The sequence below is a fragment of the Panthera onca genome, chromosome Y (assembly GCF_046562875.1).
Source record: "Panthera onca isolate mPanOnc1 chromosome Y, mPanOnc1 haplotype 2, whole genome shotgun sequence".
Classification (NCBI taxonomy): Eukaryota; Metazoa; Chordata; class Mammalia; order Carnivora; family Felidae; genus Panthera; species Panthera onca.
This window is the reverse complement of record NC_138358.1, coordinates 19,894,633-19,917,852: the sequence shown is the minus strand read 5'-3', so window position 1 is coordinate 19,917,852 and position 23,220 is coordinate 19,894,633. Positions and strand designations below refer to the sequence as shown.

Here is a 23,220-nt window from a genome sequence, read left to right as displayed (position 1 = left end):
AAGTAACGACATCAGAATCATAGGGGTCCCAGAGGAGGAAGAGAGAGAAATAGGGGTAGAAGGGTTAAGTGAGCAAATCACAGCAGAAAACTTTGCTAACCTGGGGAAAGACCCAGACATCAAAATCCAGGAAGCACAGAGGACCCTCATTAGATTCAATAAAAACTGACCCTCAACAAGGCATATCATAGTCAAATTCACAAAACAGTCAGGCAAGGAGAGACTCATCAAAGCAGCAAGGGAAAAAAGTCCCTAAACTGTAAGGGAAGACAGAACAGGTTTGCAGCAGACCTATCCACAGAAACTTGGCAGGCCAGAAAGGAGTGGCAGGATATTTTAATGTGCTGAATCAGAAAAATAGACAGCCAAGAATTCTTTATCCAGCAAGATGGTCATTCAAAATAAAAGGAAAGATACAGATTCCCAGACAAACAAAAATTAAAGGAGTTTGTGTCCACTAAACCAGCCCTGCAAAAAATTTTAAGGGGGACTCTCCGAGGGGAGAAAAGATGAAAAAAAAAATGTATGTATAACACACACATACATATATACATACACACACACGTATATGTATACATATATACAAATATATATACACACGCACACACACATATATATGCACACACACACACATGCATACGTACATATGTACGTACATACATACATACCAAAATCAAGAAAGAAAGAACCAGAGAAGATCATCAGAAACTCCAATTCTACAAGCTTTATAATGGCAATAAATTAGTATCTGTCAGTACTCACTCTAAATGTCAATGTACTCAATGCTCCCATCAAAAGACATACGGTAACAGAATGGGTAAGAAAACAATTACCATATATATGCTGTTTACAAGAGACACACTTGAGACCTAAAGACACCTTTAGATTGAAAAGGGGATGGGGAACCATCTATCGTGCTAATGGTCAAGAAAAGAAAGCCAGAATAGCCACACTTCTATCAGGCAATCTAGACTTTAAAATAAATAATGTATCGAGAGATGCAGAAAAGGCATTATGTCATAACCAAGGGGTCTACCCACCAGGAAGACCTAACAATTGTAAACACTGATGCGCCAAATGAGGCAGCACCCAAATATTTAATTCAATTAATCACAAACATAAAGAAACTCATTGATAGTAATACCGTTATAGTAGGAGACTTCAACACCCCAATCACAGCAATGGACAGATCGTCTAATCAAAATATCAAGGAGGACACAATGGCTTTGAATGACACACTGGACCAGATGGACTTCACAGATATATTCAGAACATTTCATCCTACAGCAATAGAATATACATTCTTCACAGGTGCACATGGAACGTTCTCCAGAATTGACCATATACTGGGACACAAATCAGCCCTAAGTAAGTACAAAAGTATAGAGATCACACCGTGCATATTTTCAGACCACAACACTATGAAACTCAAAATCAACCACAAGAAAAAAAACATTGGAAAGGTAACAAACACTTGGAGACTGAAGAACATCCTACTAAAGAATGAATGCGCTAACCCAGCAGTTAAGAAGGAAATTAAAAAGCATATCGAAGTCAATGAAAATGATAATACCACATCCCAAAACCTCTGAGATGCAACAAAGGAGGTCATAAGAGGAAAGTACACAGCAATCCAGGCCTTCCTAAAGAAGGAAGAAAGATCGCAGAGACACAACCTAACCTTACGCCTTATGGAGCTGGAAAAAGAACAGCAAATAAAACCTAAAACCAGCAGAAGACAGGAAATAATAAAGATTAGAGCAGAAATTAATGTTATCGAAAACAACCAACCAACCAACCAACCAACCAACCAACCAAACAGTAGAACAGAACAATGAAACCAGAAGCTTCTTCTTTGAAAGAATTAACAAAATTGATAAACTAGAGTGATTGATCAAGAAGAAAAAGAAAAGGACCCAAATAAATAAAATCAAGAATGAAAGAAGAGTGATCACAACAAACACAGCAGAAATAAAAACCATAATAAGCGAACATTACGAGCAATTATATGCCAATAAAAGGGGCAATCTGGAAGAAGTGGGCATATTCCTAGAAACATGTACACTACCAAAACTGAAACAGGAAGAAATAGAAAATTTGAACACACCCATTACCAGTAAGGAAATCGAATTAGTAATCAAAAATCTGCCAAAACACAAGAGTCCAGAGCCAGATGGCTTTCCAGGGGAATTCTACCAAACATTTAAGGAAGACTGAACACCTATTCTCTTGAAGCTGTTCCAAAACATAGAAATGGAAGGAAAACTTCCAAACTCTTTCTATGAAGTCAGCATTACCTTGATTCCAAAACCAGAGACCCTACTAAAAAGGAGAACTATAGACCAATTTCCCTGATGAACATGGATGTCAAAATCCTCAACAAGGTATTAACCAACAATACATGAAAAAATACATTAAATACACTAAAACAATACATTAAAAAAATTATGAACATGGATGCAAAATCCTCAACAAGATAGTAGGCAACTGGATTCAACAATACATTAAGAAAGTTATTTACCATGACCAAGTGGGATTTATACCGGGGATTGCAGGGCTGGTTCAATATCCACAACACAACATGATTCACCATATCAATAAAAGAAAGGACAAGAATAATACGATCCTCTCAATAAATGCAGAGAAAGCATTTGACAAAATACAGCATCCTTTCTTGATAAAAACCCTCAAGAAAGTAGGGATAGAAGGAGCATACCTCGAAATCATAAAAGCCATATATGAACGACCCAATGGGGAAAAATTGAGAGAATGGGGAAAAAATTCCTGACCCTAAGGTCAGGAACAAGACAGGGATGTCCTTTCTCACCACTGTTACTCGACATAGTATTGGAAGTCTTAGCCTCTGCCATCAGACAACACAAAGAAATAAAAGGCTTCCAAATCAGCCAGGAGGAGGTCAAACATTCACTCTTCACAGATGACATGATACTCTACATGGAACACCCAAAAGATTCCACCAAAAACTACAAAAATTAATTCATGAATTCAACAAAGTTGCAGGATATAAACTCAACGCACAGAAATCAACTGCATTCCTATACACCAACAGTGAAGCGACAGAAATACAAATCAAGGAATTGATCCCCTCTTCAGTTGCACCAAAAACCCATAAAATACCTAGAAATACATCTAACCAAAGAGGTAGAAAATCTATACACTGAAAACAATAGAAAGCTTATGAGACAAATTGCAGAAGACACAAAAAAAAAAAAAAATGGAAAAAGATTCCATGCTCCATAGGAAGAACAAATATTGTTAAAATGTCAATACTACCTAAAGCAATCTACATACATATTCAATGCAATCTCTATCAAAATAACACCAGCGTTCTTCACGGAGCTAGAACAAACAATCCTAAAATTTGTATGGAACCAGAAAATACCCTGAATGGCCAAAGCAATCTTGAAAAAGAAAACCAAAGCAGGAGGCCTCACAATCCCAGACTTCAGGCTATACTAAAAGCTCTAATCATCAAGACAGTATGGCACTGGCACAAGAACAGACACTCAGATCAACAGAACAGAAGAGAGAACCCAGACATGGACCCACAGACGTATCACCAACTCCAGGATATTAGTTCCAGTCTTTTGAACTCATTATCTAGGGCAGCTTTGTCCTGTGGCTGTGTGCAGTGTGAAATGAAAGGCTGCTCTAGTAATGGCAAATACTTTAGGTATGGTATCTATCAAACTTAATTCTCACAGAAACATTGCTAAACTTTCAACTTTGCAGTTTGCAGACTGCTGGTGGACAAGTTATGGTGGAGAACTGATTTACTGTTGGTGCAAGTAGGTATATTTCTTCTAACTTTGAGGCTAACAGCATAGAAGTGTGCCCAGAAGGTGAAGATTTCCTGCACAAAGACACTGATGAAAGAAATCTATCAATGTAGTTCACAGCCAAATGCAGGGTCTCATTCTGTGCTTTGTACTATTCTCCTATTTAAACCAGTCCACAAGCACAGAAAACTGTTTATTAGGTCTTACAGATTTCTCCATGTAACCCACTTGAGGCCTGCATTTAAAAAAAAAAATGTTAACACTGAATTCATTTTTGAGATACAGAGAGACCGAGCACAGGTGCAGGAGGGGCAGAGAGAGAGGGAGACACAGAATCCGAAGTAGGCTCCAGGCTCTGCTCTGTCAGGACAGAGACCTAAGCGGGTCTCGAACTAATGAACTGCAAGATTATGACCTGAGCCCAAAGTGGACACTTAACGCTTCACTGACAGAGCCACCCAGGTGCCCCTTTAGGTTTACATTTAATCTCCATTTCCCTAAGGTATGTGTCAATATCCTCATGATAATCCAGGACTTCTTTAACATTCATTGGGTTTCCATCTTCTAGTACAATTGATATGTCCGTAATGCGTGGTGACTCAAAACTATTATCCATTGGATAATCAAGAGATACCAGTGGTTCTCTTGGTCTAGGTAAAGTAAAAGCTAAATTGAAAGCCAGCACATTTTCATGATTTTTTTTTTTTTTTAGATTCATCTGGCCTTTTTCAGTCTATTCTTGTGTTTTATCCGCCTGGTAAATGGAGGATGCTTACTGTTTGCTTCCCAGGGAGGTACAGCAGCATGTTCATCATGCATAGGAAGATCCTTAAGAGGCGCAATCTGTTGTGTCTTGGGCCTTTGCTGTGACACCGCAAAGCATGGTTCCTGGCCTTCAGTACAGCCACGCCTTCCCAAGTTTATTGAGCAGGCACCACCTTCTCTTGGTTGATGTTCTTCTGGTCCTCTTGGATTGCCATGTGCTACAGTTATCAGCAGCCCCTCTGGTTCTAGGCCTGGGCATGGAGCTGCCCAACATCACAGCTTCTGGGATCTTGGTGGGATAAGTCTGTGGCGCAAAGCAGTGTGTACTCCTTCCCAGGCCAAGAAACACTCCAGCCACATCCAGCTGCCCCATCTCTAGGCAGCTTGCCCGCTAAGGATAACGCAGTACCAAGGAGGTTGCAAAAGGCATATGCAAGCAGTGTGCAGGGATAAAGATGCTTCCAAGACGCAGCAAGCAGCCCACTGGAGTGGCAGCTGGCTGTTCCTGCAGTTCAGGTAGTTAATACACCAAATAACTCAATAAGGCATTTTCAGAGACACTTGCCATATCTTCTGCACTGTAACTACATCTATACTGAAAATAGTTAACAAGTTAAAATGCAAGCATCAAAATATTTAGAGTGCACTGTTTAGCTCATACAGGATTCCTATTCCTAAAAGGTTCCGCAGGTGGATGGTACTGATGGCTCCAAATATTGTGAATGAAATTACTGCCACTGAAATGTATGCTTAAAAGTAGTTAAAACGGTGAAGTTTAAGTTATGTATATTTATCAAAAGAGGAAACTTACAATCGGAAGTAATGGTATTTCACTGTTGGCTTATAAATGTATACTTCCTATATCTCTCAGACATAATTTTAGATTAATAAAACAAGGCTGCATCTTGTAGACTTTCTGGTTTGGAAAACAATTTTCTTCAGAATGTTGAAAGATTGTGCTCATTTCAGCAGCACATATCCTAGAATCTTGAAAGACTTTTATCTTTTAATTTTTGCCATTATTGTGGCCTCTGTGTAGATGAACTCATGGGATGGGTGTTTTGTTTTGTTGTTTTGTTTTGTTTTGTTTTCTCTGGATCCAACCATTTCTCTGAACCTTCACTTTGCAGTAAATTGTACCCTAAATATCTTCAGTCAGTATTTAGTGAATACTGAAGGTAGGGGAAGATATGGGACTTCATTTTAGCTAGAAAAAGTTACTAAAAATGCATTTATTTAATATAAATGTGAGGATCTACATAAGACTGCACATAATTACAAATGCTTCAACTGAAAGCCTGAGATACAATGGACCTATAACATTTCTAAGGAGAAATTTAATTTTAAATAAGGAAATCCTATAAATAAGCCAAGATTTGTAAGAATATTTGTATTAAGATGATCCAGAAATCACCCCTAGTTCGTAACTTCTCGGGGATACCTAATGTTCTAATGGGTGATTTGTCTTCTGAAATGTCTGCCTAACATCCATGTTAGAATCAGTCTTCGTTCCCTGACCATCGGCTTAATTATTGCGAGGACTGCAAGCCCAGAAGAGATGTAGGTATGAAAGGATACAGATAATGTACACGATGGTTAACCCATAAATAGGCATCCGTGAAGTTTACTACTATCTGGAATCCTAATAAACAAGAATTTTTCTTTCCACTAATAAGCAAGAGTTCACAAATTTTCTCCAATCCAATATATGTCCATCTGTCCATTCAGCAGTGAAAAAACTAAAACATTTCCTCATTCTTACTGAGAATCCTCTCCTTAATTCAGGTGTTTCACAAACTATGTGGAAAGCCTTGTAGATATGCACATTTTTCTGTTACCACAGAAACAATAATCTATTTAGTAAGTCAAACAAACAAACAAACAAACAAACAAACAAAACCCACTGGTTTTCAAGGACAAACACCTGTTGTACCTGTAGAAACCCATTCCAAAGATGTTTCCTAGAAGAGTGAAAATGTCCGTAAGTCATATGGGGGGCTTACAGTATCACTCTATTCTAAGACCAAGATTAGAAACACAATTATTTTAATTTTATCTAATTCCATTCTATTATTGTGCAGTAAAGGATATCTCTTGCTTAAAGAAAAGTCTGGCCTTTATACAGCTTCTGGAAGGTAATCAGTAAACTCTCTGAATACCACGCAGGATAAAATTTTATTTACTGGGGGGCAATGGGCCATGCTACACAGTTCATGGTAAAATGTGACTCATGGTGGGGGGTTTGGGCCAGGAAATACCAGCCTGATCTCTGAAGGGACTGGACACTAAGATCAGTCATGCTGAAAGTCATCCATGTGATGTGAGTTTCCCTACTTGGCAACACTATATGCATGCTTTCAATCACAATTTCTAGGAGAGTTAAGCTCTGTCCGTACAACCCTAGTGGGAGAAGACCACTGAAAGTTCATGCCTGGACTTTGTTCTATGATCCTCTTCTCTTTGATGATTTCAACTTACATGGTTCATCATTATCTTTTCTGAATTCTTGGGAGTACTTTTTAGCAAATTGCTGAACTTGAGGGTGGTCCTGGACACCTCACCCAGCTGCATTCATATTCCAAAAATAAAAAAAAAAATAAGATGATAGAAAAATTTTAAATTATGAGTTCTTCTGACTCTATTTCATTTTAATTTCAAATATCTGAAATACCTTTCTGATGATATGAATTTCCTTCTAATAGAAAAATTCACAGTACTGGTGCTCTCCCCACTCTATATTTCTGTTGTCAAATAAATAGTTAGGGGTGCCTGGTTGGGTCAGTCAGCTGAACATCCAACTCTGGGTTTCACTGGCTCAGGTCATGATCCCAGGTTCATGAGACTGAGCCTGTGTCAGGTTCAACAACAAGTGTAGAGCCTTCTTAGGATTCTCTCTCTCTCCCTTTGGCCCTCTCATCAGGGTCACTCTCTCTTCAAGTGAAATGAAATGAGATTAAATGATATGGAATGAAATGAGATGGAAAGAGATGAAATAAGATAAATTAAAATATAGTTAAATTTTATGTATTTAATTTATTTACAAGGCACTTCAAGTGATAAGGAAAAATAATAACCAAATGTATACTGTGGACAGGAATAAAACTTAAAATTATAGAATACTCTGGATTAACATACGAAAAAGTCCTTTCCCAAGAATAAAATTACCTTAATTAATATGACATTCTCCCTTCTTCAACCATAAAATCAAGGCTCCATCTGTCTAAAAAGTTACTACAATATTCTCCTACATGCTCTTTGTGCTCAAGAAGATTTTAATCATATCTAGAATATAATCCAATTTTTCAAAAGGCCAATGTGATCAACTACACTTACTCTCTCCAGTTTAAACTAACATTCACTATTCCCTAAAGCCTTGTTAAGTATACTTCAGCAACACCAGGATTCCCTGTTTATGATCATGCCTAAATCTTTTCCTCGTGGGAGGTCACTAGACACAGACTCTCCTTTCAATAATGTACTTCTTTTCAACGTTAGGTTTTAGTTTACATGCACTCATTTAATAAGGTTTTCTAAAAAATTATGTCCTGTATTGAATCCATTTATTTTGCACCAAGAAGCAAAAGCTCATCACAAATTTGTTGAACAAATGTTGCCTTTACGTGAAGAAAAGGGAAAATACCAGAAGCAAAACATGTGCTCAACAGCCCTAACCTACAATCTAAAATTTTAAAACACCAGAAAAAAAGGTAACAATACAGACTATTTTTAAAACATCAGCCAAAAATAAAGCTTGAGCACATTACTATCTCAAGGTATATGTGTAACTCTCATTTAGTATTCTTATAAAAAAACCCTGAATATACTACATGACACAAACTGCTTTGGCAAATGAGAGAATGAGAAAAAAATTGTATCTGGTTTTATCAATCATTTTAAAGGAAGACTTACACACAGAATGCATTAATAATTAAAATCATTTAAAAATGTAAAAAAATAAAATTATTTTCTTTAATAATGCCTTCTCAAAACATACATATTCTCATTTACCTTTCTGAAGAACTGCTGATAAGTGTTCACCTAGAAGCTGCTTTTCTAGCATAGTGACCAGTTGTTTCCTGTTTAAAAAAACGAGTTTAGAATCACTGCAAGATTCTCCTAATGGAGAGTTAAAACGGTTTTCCAAAACCCTGCTGCATATATTATTGTCATCTGTCCTGATTTCTGTTTTACATTGTTATGCATGTATGAGTGCCATAAGATTTGTAGTCTGGTCTTCAGGAGACTGAATTTCATTGCATGAACTTCTGATTTCAGAGTTATAATTATCATTACATAACTACAGAAAATTATGTGATAATAATAAACATCTAGTTTACATAAAAATTACTATTTTACCTCTAATTAAACAAGACCAACAACAAATTTTCTAAAGTTTCCCACTCATCCAAAAAACTAAAAAATAAACTTACGAAGAAATTTTTATTTGTCAGGCTTTCCCATCTTTTTGATACAAATGAAGAAAGGAGAAAGGCAGGAACTAAGCAAAAAAGGTGAAGAACTATATTATTTAATCCTATCATACGACAACTTAAAAGTTTTTTAACATTTATTTTTGAGATACAGTGAGAGAGAGAAAGCATGCACACGATCAGGGTAGGGGCAGAGAAAGAGGGAGACACAGAATCCAAAGCAGGCTCCATGCTCTGAGCTATCAGCACAGACATGAACTGAGGCAAGGTGAAGTCAGATGCTTAACTGACTAAGCCGCCCAGGTGTCCCTGATAATTTCTGATCTAAGTAAAGCAAAATCAAAGTGTATATAAATATGGTATATAGAAATTACATATACAAATACAAAATATGTAATTCTTACTGTGTGTTAAGGCATAGGTAGGTTCTAACTCTGTCTACTTCTCCTTCTAGGAGCTTCTTGATGTGGTAAAGACACCCAGGAATCTGAAAATAAAATTTTTACCTTCCTATTTTAAGAATCATGGGACTTAAAGAACGAAAGTTACAAAGTTTTTGTAGCAAGCAAACAAAAACATTCCTCTTTTAAATCAATTTAGTGTCATAACCTTGAAAGGCACAGCTATATGGTCATTTTGTTTCTATCAAGTCAGAATGTCAAGAATTATTAAACTGGTTACAGCTTGTAACTGGAATCCATGGTTTGAAAATTTAATATAACCAAACAAAAATATAAAATACATGAAGCAAAGGGCTGTTATAAATGAAGAGAAACACTGAAAATTCAACAAAAGCTGATGACTTGACTACATACAGATCTATGATGCACAGTACATACAGAATGTACATGATATATAAAAGGACATATATTATATCCAAAATAATGGATAGAGTACTCAGACAGAAACCAGCAAGTTAACACAATACTTTAACAACACTAAACACGAAAAAGTATTTATAGAACACTCCACTCAACAACAGAATACACTTCTGCTCAAAGTGCACACAGAATATTCTGCAAGACAGACCTCATCAATTCACAAAACAAGCAAATAAATTTTAAATGAATGAAATTATAAAAACTGTGCTCATTCATCAAAATGGAGTGAAACATGGGAAAATAAGAAAATTTGAGAAAGTCACAAATATGTGGAAATTAGACAACACATTTCTCAATAATCAAGGTGTCAATGAAGAAATCAAAGAGAAACTACAAAGTACCTTAAAATAGGTGAAAACGGGGCTAGAACATACCTAAACTTAATATGGCAGCTAACACATTATTTAGAAGAAAATTTATGGTTATAAATAATTACATCAGAAAAACAAAGACCTCAAAACAAAATAAACTTTAAAAAAAAACCTACTTCCTATCTAAAGACACTGGAAAAAGACAAAGTAAAACGAAAGCAAATGAAGAAACAATATTTAGCATAGAATTTAATGAGAGAGAAATGAAAAAAAAAAACAATAGAAAAAAAATTAACCATACCAAGAGTTGCTTCTTTGAAAAGATCAACAAAGTAGACAAATCTTTAGCATAACTGACCAAAAAAGAAAAAAAAGAATAAAAAATTGTCAGGAAGAAAGGTTTGTCAAAATTTATAGGAATTATAAAGAAACATGGTTCTTTACATTTTAATAATCTTTTCTATGGATATTGAAAGAATTTATAATTATCATCTTGATCTCAAATACCTCTTTTTTTTTGCACTAGCTTCCTTTCCTCTGCTGCATAGAACCTGCTTGTTTCTTCTAAGAATTTACTCTCAAAAGATTCTTGGTAAATCTAATAATGGAATATATAAAAGAAACTTAGTTAAAAGTTATCTTTAAGATATGACATTAGAAATCAGTTTCAATTTAATGAAAGTTAAGGAATTACTTACCCGCAAATCAGAAAGCATAGTTACAAGCCTTTGAATAAGACATCGATCAACCGTTTCGCCATTTCTTTCTTTCGCAATCAACACAAGAATTCCATCTATGGTCCTGCTACGAACATTCTGATCACAAATTATATATGATTTAAATAATTCAAGGCCCATATCCCTAAAACAAACAAAAAATCTGCCTAAATTTTGGCTTATATTTTCCCCATCAGTTACACTTCTGTGTATATAATGCATTTCCCAGTCGAAACAAAATATAACTTGATGTTAAATTCACTGTATCTACAGTTGGATAAATATTTCTATTTTGTTTTTTGATGGTCTGAAATCACTAAATAAGATTTCAGTGTAAATAAGGCACAGTGGATGACATGTATAATTCAGTAATTTCTTAAAAATTAAGCAAAATTTAGGACGCTAAAGCTTCTAAACTGGCCCTAGATTTTTAGCCTTCATAATAAGCACAATGGTATGAATAATATCGACATTAATATCAACTTAGTGACCTTCTAGTGTTTTATAACGAAGTATTTCAAATGGGATTCAGTGTCCTAGATTAGATTCTAGAACTAGTATGTTTCCTAATTAAGACATGTTTTTAAATTGAGGTAAATTATAAAGTAACACTTAAAACTGTGTTACCATGTACTCAAATATCATTTTAAAAAAGTCAAAGTTTTAGGATACAAAGAAATACACATTTTGAAAATGATTTTTCTCTTATTGTGTTGTCTCTCAGAAGATAAAGGAGGTGATTATAAATCACATGTAACAGTGTTTTAAGTAATTATTTGTATCTTACCAAATTGAAGACAACATCAAAATTTGAAACGCATAAGTTCTATCTAGGAACAGAAAAATGTTCCTAATCATGCTCTGTTAGAAATAAAAAAATAAAGGTAAAACACTACGTCTCAAAGATTTTTTGGTTAAATTATCATCCCATCAAATAAAAACTTAACTCTTAAGAAAAGCACATAATTTATAACATTCTTATCAATCAAACATGGGCAATAATGTATTTATTTCTCTGGTAAAGATAACCTTTCAAATTTTTCACTCTTTTCTACGCTGCTAGTTCTTAAATAATAAAGATTAATAGAAATATATAAAGAAAATTTATTAATGGGTTATTTTATGTAAAAACTGCCGATATATGAATATTAGTGGTAAGTATAGTCTGCTCAACACATCTTTGAAAAACACCTACATATACATTTTCAGCAGACTGAAAATATAAGACAGAGCTGTACCATAAAAGAAGAGGAAATATGGAAAATTAACAGCAATACTTATGAAGACCAAGGCCGGGTACAAATATAACATTTCACCGCTTTTATTTAAAAACACACACAGCAGGAAGAGAATTCTTTATAATGAATATACTGGTTATGTACAAACTTCTTTATTATGAATATACTGGCTATGTACAAATTAACTGCGATGTGAGCATATATAAGAAGAGCAGTTCTCACACATTATTGTCTCAAGTCCCCTTCATATTTTTAAAAAGTACTGATGAAAGCAAAGAATTATCACCAGTGTAAGTATCTGCTAATACTTACCGTACTAAAAAATTAAACTGACAAAACTTTAGGTATTAAATTCAAGTTATACTAATATATTAATGAAAATGTAATTAATTTGTAAAGAAATAAGGTTTTAATCATTTAAATTTTAAAATAAATTACCAAAGGGCATGAACTTTCACTTGTAATATGAATAAATTTTGGAGATCCAATGTAAGCATGGTGATGAAGTTAATCACCATATGTGCTGGAAAGATACTTGGCAGTTGCTAATAGAACAGATACTTAACTGTTATCACCACAAAAAGTTAATGGTAATGATGAAAAGTGGTAATTGAGGTATTAGCTAATTCTACCGTAGTAATCATTTTGCAGTATACAGACGTTACCAAATCATCACACTGTACATCTTAAACTTGCACAATGTGATGACTCTATTATACCAAAAAACTTGGTAAAGAATTCATAATCTACAAAAGGAAATAGAGCATTAATGCTTTAAACACACCTTTTAAGTGCTATATTACAAACATGCTTTTAAGTGCTATAATACAAAGAGATGGGAGAAAGCAAATGAGAAGCAAAAGAAAACTAGGGTGGAATAAAAGCCAGAGTGGAATAGCCTAGAAAGCATGAAAGAAATGATAACCTTTGAACTACATCTTAAAAGAGTAAGAATTTTCCAGGAAATATTTTTCAGAATGATTTTTACATATTGCATGGAATAATCAACATGCATGGCATATTATTTCACACACACTTAATTTTGTGGCAAGTTCACCATCATTATAAATGGTGTAATCAACTGTGTAGGATTTAAAATATGCTTGTACAATTAACATCAGCAACAACTGTAGCCATAAATACACTGTTTTTAGAAAATGTCTACTTTTTTTGCTTCTAACTTAAAACATTTATGGCACCTCTTTTGCTGATTCCTCTTTTAACACTACAGAGGACATCTGGAAATGTTGTGGGAAGGGGTTATTATGCTGTTGAGAGAATTTTGCCATGTTAACACTTTTGGGGAGGTTAAAAGAAATTGGTATTTGTATGGATTACAGCCCTCATTTTTAACCAAGACCCACAATTACTTTTTTAAACAAAGAAAACTAGAAAGATGGGATGTGGGAGCCATCAATGACTTAGGACACATCTTATGGTCCGAATGAGTGAGAATAACAACTCCAAATACAAAGAACTAAATCAGCCAATATGCTTGGCAATTCATTAAAACCAATTAGATAAATACTTTCATGTCATGATTCATGTGGGGACCTCCTTTTATATTTTAAAAATATAAACTCTTCAGTATCACCATTTTATTGAACTGTTTAGTCTATTCTAGTTTTTATTCTTTACATATGAAACTGAGAGAAATGTTTTCCATTAGTGAAGATTTAAACTCACTGCAGTTTTGTTTTTATACCTTAAATAAACTTTTAAATCTAATAATAGTATCAACATATCATATTACCTTATGCTTTATTCTGCCAAATAGAAAAGCAAACACAATTTACATATTTTCATTTTCAAAATATAGACATATTTTGTGTTGAAGTATTTACAGGTTTATCTATCTTATTTAGTATAGCTTTGTTATAGCTCTACTACACATTCCTCCATATATTCAAAACTCAGATGATAAATTACTAATTTCACACACTATTTAGTAAGACTAAATCTGACATACACTTTGTGCCTCTTGTTTAAGCTCCTATTAATGTTAAACTCAATTACATCTAAAGTATAATTATCTGTTTGGAAAAAAACACCTAATTGTAAGCGAATAAATAAATTAAAATTAAAACGTTAAAGAACTGAAAATTTTGGTCTACCATAAAAGTACTTCCAGAAGCTTTTAAATAAAGTATGGGCTAACTACAGTTTGAAGTTTTTCATTTACAGAACCATTTAACACATTCCATGATAATTCTCTGAACTAAAAATATAATTTCTATACTCTACTATTTGTCTGCTATGATTTTGCCAGCATTTATCCATTTTCTTTAGAAAAGGGCCATTATCCACAGAATCCATGAGGTAATGTTAAGAAAAACTTTATATTCTAACATTAACACACATTCTGCAAACGGAAGATATGACTTCTAAAAGACAGTATTTAAAACTGCTTAATGATAACCTCAGGTCCAAGGATGTCTGTCTTAAACAGAACACAAAGAGAACAAAAATAACATTAATCCCATATACCAAGTAAATTATTCCACTTGATAGATACTGACATGGAAAATTTGACAAAAGACAGGAAACAACTCAAAGAGGAAAAAAAAGGATACTCTCTGAATTGATGAATTTGTGCTTTGAGGTGGTGTTCACAAAGCTGCTTCAACTGTTTATACAAGTTTGCAGATAAATTGTAGGAGCAAAGGTTTTCAACACTCTGAAAAAATGAAATTTTTGTGCTTAAGTTGAAAAAATGCAAAATAAAGTTACTTTGTCTACAACTGTTGATTATATACGGACCACTGATTGTGAACTTATTTTATATGAATTAATAAGTGAATAGGAATGTCATGAATATATTCATGACTATTAAATGATGAAAAGCTATTTCAAAATTTGCAGTATCTGAACCCTAAGAAAATGAATTTAAAGTCTTCCATCTCAATCAGTATGTACAAACCCATTCTTTATGAGTAATTCTAAGCACCAAGACATTCATAGTAATCAGCTTTCTTTAATTTAAAAATAATTCTCTGAAATTAGCTGTTCAAACCATACGTTAAACCACGTCTTAATTTTCAGAATTTTTAAAAGATTACAATCTTTCTTTAAAATTTTAAAATTAGAAAATACATTTTAAAAATGTGTACAATACAATGAAACACAATCTTATTAAGTGTGACTTTCAATTCCTATAACAAACAATAAAACAAACCATTTGTTTATATTAAAATACACCCTACTGACCACTGCAGTGAAGTCACCAATAGTGCAAAGCTCTCACTCCTCATAAAACAAAGAATTCATCTGGCAAGAATGTTCAGAATCAACATTATAAGAGTTCTAGAGTCTAACCAAAACTTTATGACCAAAGGCACATTTAATAAAGAAAAAGTATGCTACATTTCAGTAATAGAGCCTTTTGGAGGCTTAATTGTCAGAGCTACATAAGCATGCCTAGGTTCTTTTTAAACTAAGAAAAAACATGTACAGGACCAGGCTAAATTACATTTAACTAAAATAACTTGAACAATGGAACATCATAAAAGCCATATAAGAAAACCTCACAGCCAGTACCATCCTCAGTGGGGAAAAACATAGCTTTCCCCCTGAGATCAGGAACATGACAGGGATGTCCACTCTCACCACTGTTGTTTAACATTGTGCTGAAAGTGCTAGCATCAGCAATCAGACAACAAAATGAAATGAAAGGCATAAAAATTGTCAAAGAGTCAGTCAAACTCACTTTTCACAGATGGCATAATACTCTAACATGGAAAACCTGAAAGTCTCCACCAAAAAGTTGCTTGAACTGATACATTAATCCAGCAAAGTCACAGGACACAAAATCAATGTACAGAAATCAGTTGCATTTCTATACACCAATCGTGAAGCAAAAGAAAGAGAAATCAAGAAATCAATCCCATTTACAATTGCACCAAGAATCATAAAATAGCCAGGAATAAACCTAACCAAAGACGTAGTCTACTCAAAGATAGTCTATACAAAGATGTAGTCTACAAAGATGTGTATGCTGAAAACTATAGAAGACTTGTGAAGGAAAGTGAAGAAGACACAAAGAAATGGAAAAACATTTCACGCTTATGGACTGGAAGAATAAATATTGTCAAAATGTCAATACTACCCTAATCAATCTACATGTTTAATGTAACCTCATCCAAAATTGCACTGGCATTCTTCTCAAAGCTAGCACAGCCAATCCCAACATGTGTATGGAACCACAAAAGACCCCAAACAGCCAGAGTAATGTTGAAAAAGAAAACCAAAGCAGGAGGCATCACAATCCTAGACTTCAGCATTTACTACATCAAGACAGTATGGTACTGGCACAAAAACACACACACAGACCACTGGAATAGAACAGAGAACCTAGAATTGGACCCAGAAATGTATAGCCAACTAATTTCTGACAAAACAGGAAAGGGTATCCCCTGGAAAAAAGACAGTCTCTTTAGCAAATGGCGGTGGAAGAACTGGCCAGCAACATGCAGAAGAATGAAACTGGACCACTTTCTTACACCATACATTAAAAAAAACAACAACAACAACTCAGAATGGATGAAAAACCCAACTGTGAGACAGGAAACCATCAAAATCCTAGAGGAGAAAACAGGCAACAACCTCGTTGACCTCAGATGCTCAACAGGTCTCCAAAGCCAAGGGAGGAACAACAAGCCAAGAGGAGCAACACTCTCCAGTTGCATCCACGTTGCTACAAAAGGCCATATTCCATTCTTTCTCATTGCCATGTAGTATTGCATTGTGTATATAAACCAAAATTTCTTTATCCAGTCATCAATTGATGGACATTTAGGCTCTTTCCATAATTTGGCTATTGTTGAAAGTCCTGCTATAAACATTGGGGTACAAGTGCCCCTATGTCTCAGCACTCCTGTATCTCTTGGCAAGGGAATTAAAAGCAAAACTGAACTATCAAGACCTCATGAAGATAAAAAGTTTCTGCACTGCAAAGGAAACAACAAAACTAAAAGGCAACCAACAGAAAGGGAAAAGATATTTGCAAACGACATACTGGATAAAGCGTTAGTAACCAAAACCTATAAAGAACTTAGCAAACTCAACATGTGAAAAACAAGTAATCTGGAGAATTGAGTAGAATGAATGAATAGACGCTTTTCCAAAGAAGACATCCAGGTGGCCAACAGACACATGAAAAGATGCTCAACATCGCTCATCATCAGCTAGATACAAATCAAAACCACAGTGAGATACCACCTCATACCAGTCACAGAGGCTAAAATCAGCAACTCAGGAAACTACAGATGCTGGCGAGGATGTGGAGAAACAAGAACCCTCTTGCACTGTTGGTGGGAATGCAAACTGGTGCAGCTGCTCTGGAAAACAACGTGGTGGTTTCTCAAAGAATTAAAAATACAACTACACTATGACCCACCAATAGCACGATTAGGAGTTTATTCAAAGGATACAGGAGTGCTGATTCACAGGGGCACATGTACCCCAATGTTTGTAGCACCAATTTCAACAATAGCCAAACTATGGAAAGGGCCTAAACGTCCATCAACTGATAAATGGATAATATAATATAATACAAATTATATATAAAAGGTTATATTATATAGTAATATAATAATATGTAATATAATAATAAAATTAGTATTATTAATATATTAATAACATATATAATATACATAACACATGCACGTGTGCGCGCGTGTGCGCACGCGCGCACACACACACACACACACACACACGTATATTTGTTGGCAATGAGAAAGAATGAAATCCTTCCATTTGCAGCAATGTGGATGGGGCTGGAGGGTACTATGCAAAGTGCAGCAAGTCAAACTGGAGGGTATTATGCCAAATGAAGCAAGTCAATAAGAGAAAGAGACATATATATATGTTTTCACTCATGTGTGGATCTTGAGAAACTAAACAGAAGACCATGGGGTAAGGGTAGGGGAAAAAATAGTTACACACTCTCTTAAATACAGAGAACAAACCTAGGGTTTATTGGGGCACTAGGGGAGAGGGGAAAATGGGTTATTGGGCACTGAGGAGGGCACTTTTTGGGATGAGCACTGGGTGCTGTACGTAAGCAATGAATCACAGGAACCTACCCCCAAAACCAAGAGCACACTGCATCCACTGTGGGTTAGCCAACTTAATCATAAATTATATTTAAAATTTAAAAATTAATAAAATAAAATAAAATACCCTGAACAATAAGAATATATGCATAAAAGTACAAAATTATACACAACATAATTGTAACTAAGTAAATCAATCAAACATAAATACACAAAGTGTACTGCATGATTGTAATCTTGGTAGATCCCATGATTACGATGCATGATGATAAAAATTATCCAAGGAATTATAATTCAATTATTACTATAAACCCTGATTCCATTATGATTAGTGAATACCTGTATCCAAAAGTAACACACACCTGATAGAGTTCCTCCAAGCTGTACTTAACAGAGATACTATTCTGGATAGCCTGTACAGCTTCTTTTAACTTTTGCCATGTTTCTTCAGTGTAGTTTTCCAGTGGCAGGGGTTTATCTAATAAATAAATGAAAGTTTATAGCATTAACTGTTTGGGAGACAATGTCAAAATACTAGAACATGTAACATATCCTCACACATTTATAATATAATGAATTTATTTTAAACAAAGCTTGTTGAGGCCATTCAGTGGGTTAAGAATAGTCACTTCAGCAAATGGTACTACGACAAGATACCCACATATGAAAGAACGAAGTCAGTGTCATAATCAAAACACAATTCAAAATGGATCAAAGACATAAATGTAAATACGAAAGCAAAATCTATAAAACTTTTAGTAAGAAACAAAGGGATAAATCTTCGTGACCTTGGACCTTGCAGTAAATTCACACATGACACCAAAACATAAGTGACAGAAGATAATGTATTGGGGTTCATTAAGTTAAAATGTGAAATTTTTGTGGATCAAAGGTAAGGAATAAAGAAAGCAAAACACAACCATCAGGATACAATAAAATATTTCCTAATAACTGGTAAACATGAAGCATCCAGAATAAAAAAAAAAAAAACTGTTGCAATTCATCCACAAAAAAGAATATCAACCAATTAATAACTAGGCAGCAGATTTGAACAGATACTTTCAAGAACATATACAAACGGCCAAGTAACCCATGAAAGGCTGCCCAACATAGTAATAGATTAATACAAGTCAAAATCATGACATACGACTTTATACTTAATAGGAAGGATATAACAAGTTTTTTAGAGGATGTGGAAAAACTAGAACGCTTATACTTCTCTGGTAGGAACATAAAATTGTATGGAGAATGTGGAAAATTTAGCAGTTCTTCCATTAACCATAAAATTACCATATGACCCCACAATTCCCTTCCTAGTGTATATCCAAAAGAATTAAAAACAGGTATTCATACAAAATAGTGTATATAAATGTTCATGGCACTATGTACATCCATATGATAGGATTTTATTTAAGCCATAAAAATGAAGCATTCACACATACTACAACCTGAATGAACTTCAAAAACACTATGCTAACTGAACTCAGCCAGGCACAAAAAAGATTATAGAATGAAACATCCAGAAGAGGCAAATCTATAAAGACAGAAATCAGAGAGCTGACTGCCTCGTAGAGAGAGGACAGAAATGAAAGGAAAAGGAATGGGGCAGAGAGATCATAATGCTTGTGAACATAGGTTTTCATTTTCTACCTATTAAAATATTTCACAATTAAACTGAGGCAGTAGTTACATAATACCGTCAAGTGCTAAGTGTACAACTGTATACTTTAAAAGTTAACGTCCAATTTATTCTTTGTGAATTTCTCCTCAGTAAAAATATCAGCACAAAATTTGTAAAAGAAAGTCTCAACAAAAAACAAGAAACTTTTATGTTTAAATTACTAAACAAAAATAATCTTGCAAATAAATGATAAGGTTATACTTAAGAAGCTGGCAAAGATAAAGTGAATCTAAAATAAGAAGAAAAATAATACAAAATTAAGCACAAATTAACTGAGGTAGAAAACAATCAAAACCAAGATGTGGGCCCTTCGGAAGGGAAACTATATAGGCCAATATATAATATATATAAAATTACATTATATATAATATATATTATATATTAGTTATTAATATCCATTAATAATTATATATAACTAAATTTACACTATGTTTAATATAATATAATTAATATAATTAATATGATTATATTAGTCATTATATATAATATATATTAACATATATATTAGGGTTTATATATAAAATACACAAAGTTATGTTATATATAATATATATTATATAATTATAATTACATATATATATATGTGTATATATATATAATATTAAGTTTATTTTTCTTTGTACCACATTCACTCTCTCTCTCTCAAAAAAATTTACTATTATCCAAGATGGTAACCATTCCTTCTTCTATGCAGAATTTAATACAAACTTTACCCTGAAATAAATGAGTTATTTTAAAAATCTGAAAAGCATTATTAATTATGTCACGGAAAAAGGAATATGAGTGTTGCTTCAAATCTAGTTTATATAAAAAAGTTAGCAAAAACACCTGAAAGTCAGATATCGGATGATGATGATCTACAGAACTATTTCAATATTCCATCCCACTAAAACAGAATATTTTCTAAGTTTATTTGTAGTATTTTAATACATGAGACAGAACCGCAAATGTTGTATATCCTTTACGTAGGAGTATTAAATTTGTAGAGGCAACTGGGTGGGTCACTTGGTTACGCTTCCAACTCTTGATTTTGGCCCAGGTCATGATTTCATGCTTCATGAATTCGAGTCCTGTGTCAGGTTCTGTGCTGATAGTGGGAAGTCTGCTTGGGATTCTCCCTCTCCCTCTCTTTCTGCCCCTTCCCTGCTTGTGCTCTCTGTCTTAAAACAAATAAACTTAAAAAACAGTCAAAATTATTTAAATAACTTTAAGAGATACTTGATATAGCTCTGCCCTGAGTATGAGAACCCAGATCAAATTAGTAATATTGACTAAAACAATGAAAAACATATGCACAGACCAAAGCATTTCAGTTCCTTAAATTCACCCTAATGCTGAAATATACCAAAAAAGATTGGAAAAAGTAAATTTTTCAATCTATGCAACAATGCATGAGTATAACATGAATTCAAATAATTCATGCTATTTGAAATCTTACTTGGCCACTAAAGTAAGATTGCTTTTTGAAACTTCAACAATCTAAAGTCAAACTTCTGCATAATAAATCTAGCATGCACTAGGTTCTGGATAAGGCGAAAAGGTAAAAAGCAAAACACCAAGGGGCAAAATGTTACAAACATTTACTTTTGAAAAGTTCTAGAAAATCTGAGGTCTTATTCATAAATTTTGGATTGTTTGATATTTACTTACAAAACTATTTTTTGAGCAGAAAATAACTGAATTCAAAAGTTTTTAAATAATATTAATTAAAATTTTAAAAAGTTAATTTTTTTCTTGACAACTAAAGATGGCAACGGGGTTGGAATATGCCCTTTAAAACCTGTAAACTAAAAAATGAGAATCTTGACAAGATACCAAAAACATTGGTTTATAAAATGCCAAAATACCATGTAAGGATTCTGTTTTATGAATTCGATATGAAAATATTATATGAAAAATTACGCTAATTCTATAAAAATTGTATGAAAAACCAATGATTATCATGAGTTTTAATTTTTATATTAATATCTCTTCAAAATTTAAAATCTACTCCTAATAAAGGATCTTATTATGGTTTCACTGTTTATGTCCAAATGCACAATTTTTTACCACCTGTTCTGTAACTTATTAAAAATTTAAATTGTTGCCTTTGGACTCCCCATGTAAGAACTTTTCTCAGTAATATTACAGATCCACTCACTAAAAAGATGGAAGAGAATGTATTCTACAACGGTGTGGCAACCTAGAGTATTTCAAACAGTAAGGGAGGGCATAAATGTACTTTAGAGAGAAACAAAGTACTGAAGAGTGGAGTAATTTTCCAAAGGTCTCGAGTCACTCCATGGTTAAACTGGGGCCAGGATTCAGGTCTTCAGAGTGTAAAATCAATGTTCCTAATCTTGTAAAAATTAACTACCTCGAAAAATATTAACTGTATCTCTCTGAATTTAAAGTAAAAAAGCAGCAACAGGGTATGAAAAGCTAAAACTGAAATCTTAAAAAAATTATCATTAAGTTACCTTTAAAGTTTTTGATTACCAACTTCTTGACAGAGCCAGTGCCAAGCATGTTACTGGCAAAACTAGACAGAGTTGTTGGGGCTTTAGTGAAGTCATTGTTGTGATGGTCTGCAGCCACAGAGAAAACTATCAACTTTCCGTTTTTAAGTTGTTCTTGTTTCTGAGAGGCAGCAGCAGCTGCAGATGATGATGAGTCTTCCTGAGGCATTTTCACATTAAGTCCTATGAAATCCAAGAAAATTCAAGTTTATAATTTTATCTAGTAGAAGACTTAAGAAGTTTTGGTGACAGGAAAAAGAAGCAAAAGGAGACAAACACGAAGAGCATTTAGTAATATTCCTGACCCTTGTTCCTATATTTTACTCATTTTTTTTCTTAACACTACATGGAAGCAGATGCAGGGAGACCATCAGCAGGTAGTCATAATCTCTTGAGAAATAGTCAAAACACTAATGACCAGATGAGGAGATGAAATATTGTGAAAATGAAGAGAATGAAAAAATGAATAATCGTCAAAAGAAAAAGAGGAAAGTAACCAAGCACAAAGGGAAAAAGTGAGACTGCTGAAGTAAGAAGTGAGTTTCAGTACAGCATAGTGGCAAATGACAAAATGGTTGTAAAAGTGTTTTGGAATATGCAAGGGCAAACATGGGAAGGAAACACAAGAGATTAGAAAACAAGAGAAAACTGGGAAACAGAGGGGAAAAAATGAAAAAGAGGGAGACAGAAAGAGAACACAATGTAAATACAAACTGCAAAAGAAAAAAAAAAAACGTACAAGGCACCTATATCAGAATATTTCACAACCTCCTGCAACACAGAGCTTACCTGAGGGGGGAAAAGAAACACAAACACAAACACAAACCACAGAAACAGCTAAGAGACA

At 33.9% G+C, this 23,220-nt stretch overlaps 1 protein-coding gene and 1 pseudogene across 1 annotated transcript in view; both read right to left on the bottom strand.

The window, feature by feature from the left end:
• Window positions 1-22,552, bottom strand: part of LOC145715074 (cullin-4B-like) — a 138,113-nt gene extending 115,561 nt beyond the window's left edge. Inside the window, 9 exon segments of the mRNA XM_081794658.1 lie at window positions 8,574-8,641; window positions 9,400-9,505; window positions 10,695-10,785; window positions 10,886-11,048; window positions 11,691-11,764; window positions 14,386-14,455; window positions 14,715-14,818; window positions 18,557-18,672; window positions 22,335-22,552. Coding sequence (XP_081650784.1) covers window positions 8,574-8,641; window positions 9,400-9,505; window positions 10,695-10,785; window positions 10,886-11,048; window positions 11,691-11,764; window positions 14,386-14,455; window positions 14,715-14,818; window positions 18,557-18,672; window positions 22,335-22,542 — 1,000 coding nt within the window. The 5' untranslated portion in view covers window positions 22,543-22,552.
• Window positions 3,528-4,780, bottom strand: LOC145714984 (cyclin-A2 pseudogene; annotated as a pseudogene).
• Window positions 22,553-23,220: the final 668 nt, after the last annotated feature.